The sequence below is a fragment of the Pelophylax lessonae genome (assembly GCF_965119305.1).
Source record: "Pelophylax lessonae genome assembly, chromosome: 4".
NCBI classification, from domain to species: domain Eukaryota; kingdom Metazoa; phylum Chordata; class Amphibia; order Anura; family Ranidae; genus Pelophylax; species Pelophylax lessonae.
In genome coordinates, this window is record NC_138771.1 from 640,053,594 (window position 1) to 640,056,584 (window position 2,991).

General features: G+C 42.1%; 1 protein-coding gene across 1 annotated transcript; it reads left to right on the forward strand.

Annotated features, from left to right (window-relative positions):
• Positions 1-212: 212 nt before the first annotated feature.
• On the forward strand, positions 213-1,142 carry LOC309553207 (olfactory receptor 11L1-like; the record flags this gene model as incomplete). The annotated part of the gene is made up of 1 exon (XM_082254159.1): positions 213-1,142. The coding sequence occupies one exon, from the start codon at positions 213-215 to the stop codon at positions 1,140-1,142; it is 930 nt and encodes a 309-aa protein (XP_082110285.1).
• Positions 1,143-2,991: the final 1,849 nt, after the last annotated feature.

Consider the following 2,991-nt stretch of genomic DNA (forward strand, 5'->3'; position numbering starts at 1 on the left):
AGCATTGGCAATTTACACTTTTGATATGATTTTATATCTTGTACCTATGTGGTCCCTGTAAAGTCTGTTTCATTTTTCCTTTGGATTCTTTTATAATAAATATTTATGCAACTATTGTATTTTTATTTATTTATTTTTATTTTTACAGAATCCTCTGAGGAACCCTACATTTCCAACTTCCAAAGGCTTTGTATAACCTTATATGATACAGAATGTTCGGTAACAAGACCATCACAGAAATTTCTCTACTTGGTTTTAGGAGTTGTGGACTTTGTAATCCCATATTTTTTGCTTTGTTTCTCATGGCATATTTAATAACTTTAACCGGCGATTTTCTTATTATTACACTTGTCTCTACAAGCCAACGACTACAATACCCCATGTTTTACTTTCTCAAACATCTTTCCATCTCTGAAATCTTGTTTACCACTAATATTACCCCTAACATGCTTCATGTCTTATTGAGAAACGGTAGCGTCATGTCTCTTGCAGGATGCATTCTTCAGTTCTATGTCTATATTGCCTCGGGCAGTGTAGAGTCTGTTCTTCTTACAATAATGTCTTATGATCGATACATGGCTATCTGTAACCCTTTGAGATATGCAGATATAATGAACCTCCAACTATGCAGAACTCTTGTTTCTGTCACCTGGTTTCTTTGTTTTACAGTTGTCCTAACAACAGTAATTCTTCTATGTCAGCTGGAATTTTGTGGGTCCAACACCATTGACCATTTCTTTTGTGACTTTGATCCTCTTGTGGACCTTTCTTGTTCAGACACGTTCGTGGTGAGAACAGAAGTTGTAATACTCTCTGTCCCTGTGGTGGCCTCCTCATTTTCGTTCATCATCTGGACGTACATGTATATTTTTATCACCATCTTAAGGATTTCGTCTTCTGCTGGGAGGCAAAAGGCCTTCTCCACTTGTAGCTCACACTTGGCCTCAGTATGTTCATATTATGGTCCTCTGATTGTAATATATTTGGTACCTTACCAAAGAAACTCCAATAATACCAACAAGTTTTTATCAATTTTGTATACTGTACTGACCCCATTGTTTAATCCATTAATTTACAGTTTAAGAAATGAAGAACTTCGTCTTGTTTTATGGAAATATTTGAGACTGAACACAACAGTTTAGGTGTCTAACAGTGTAACACTAAGGTCAAAGGGTTCACATAACATCAGAACCAATTCATTTTTTTTTTTTTTTTTGCTTTATCCCTATTTTAGGGAATTTCTTTCTGGTGTGCTCTCACAGGCCAAAGACCAACTGGTAGACTAAGTAGTTTCTGTATGCATTGACCCAAGAGGTCTTGTTCTTAACCTGGGGCCTGGGAGCCCCATTTAGTTCTTTGGTGTTTATTGTGCAGTCCTCAAGTCTATCTTTAAGTACTGGGAGTGGAACCATTGATGTGTAAAATGATCATAATGGTGGTGATCTCTAGCCATTTTATGTACAGTAACTGTCCACAGTCTCTGCCTCTTTTTTTTTTTTTTTTGTAGTATGTCCACAATCTCTGACAGTCTTCTGTATATTATATGCAGCACAATGGGGATGTCAAATGCCACAGCTAAAGTGGCCAAGACTTTTTTTTTTTTTTCGTTTTGGATAACATTGGGAGGGATTAGAACACCTGTCAGGTTTTTATTGCTGTCTATGCCCCCTATTAGGAAGACCCCTGATGTCTACTGAATTGCGCTGTGATTTCCAATGCACCCCTGGTTGAGAATACCAAAAAACGGTATATCTCCTGCGATCGAGTGGTGTGCGTAAAGGTCAATGATCTAGGTGTTTTTTAGGTACAAATGGAGCAGTCTTGCTGCCCTCCTCAGGACCAAGGGTATCCAAAAAGCACTACAAGAAAACGACAAGAGAAGGGCGCACCGACCTTGTGCATCACCACTAAAAAAAAGTTTATTAAAATCAAAGAAGGTAGCATACAATATACTCACAAACATAGGATATGTACAAGCATGTAGGAAATAGGGACTGCTTGCTTCCAGGACACTTCTCTACTGCTGGATAGCATGATGGCGTCCTCACAACCTTGTATCGCTTACGCATTTCAAGGGAGGACCCTCTTCCTCAGAGCCAAGGTTGCCAGAGCCAAAGTGGCAACTTTGGCTCTGAGGAAGAGGGTCCTCCCTCGAAACGCGTAAGAAATACAAGGTTGTGAGGACGCCATCACGCTATCCAGCAGTATAGGAGGTGTCCTGGAAGCGAGCAATCCATATTGTACGCTACCGTCTTTGATTTCAATAAACATTTTAGTAGTAATGCACAAGGACGGTGCGCCCTTCTCTTGTCGTTTTCTTGAGAATACAAATGGCCATGCTGGCAAACATTCTGGAGGCGTGATATGCTCACTCAGTGGAAACAAGTGGGTGTGGTCAAACTTTACATAGGGTGGGGTTTAAGGGGCATGAATAAACAAAATCTAGGTTTTGGATATGTGCTAGGGGGTACTTTGGGATAGGATAGGACTTGTGCTGAAAGGTGGATGAGGGAGAGGGGGGGGTCAAATATGTTCTGGGGGGTGCTCTGGGAGGGGAGAGGACTTGTGCAAGAAGATGGCTTGGGGGTGGGGTCGACTATGTGTTGGGGTGTGCTTTGGGAGGGGAGGGGATTTGTGCTAGAAGGTGAGATGAAGGAGTTGATGTGTTCTGGGGGCATTTTGGTAGGTGAGAGGACTTGTGCTAGAAGAAGGGGTGGAGGGGCTGATATGTACTGGGAGGCATGTTGGGACAGGAGAGGACTTGTAACAGGAGGTGGGTTGGAGGGAAGGGTCAGATAAATGCTGGGAGAGGACTTGCGCTAGGTGGGGGGATATTAAATTCTAGCACAAGTCCCCTCCCCTCCTAAAGCACCCCCCCCATTTAATATCCTCTTACCCTCGACCCCCAAAATCGCTCCTCCATATGTACACTATTTTTTACCTGCCCCCCTCCACCCCCCTTCCCATTCACTATGTCCCCCTCCCCTGTAG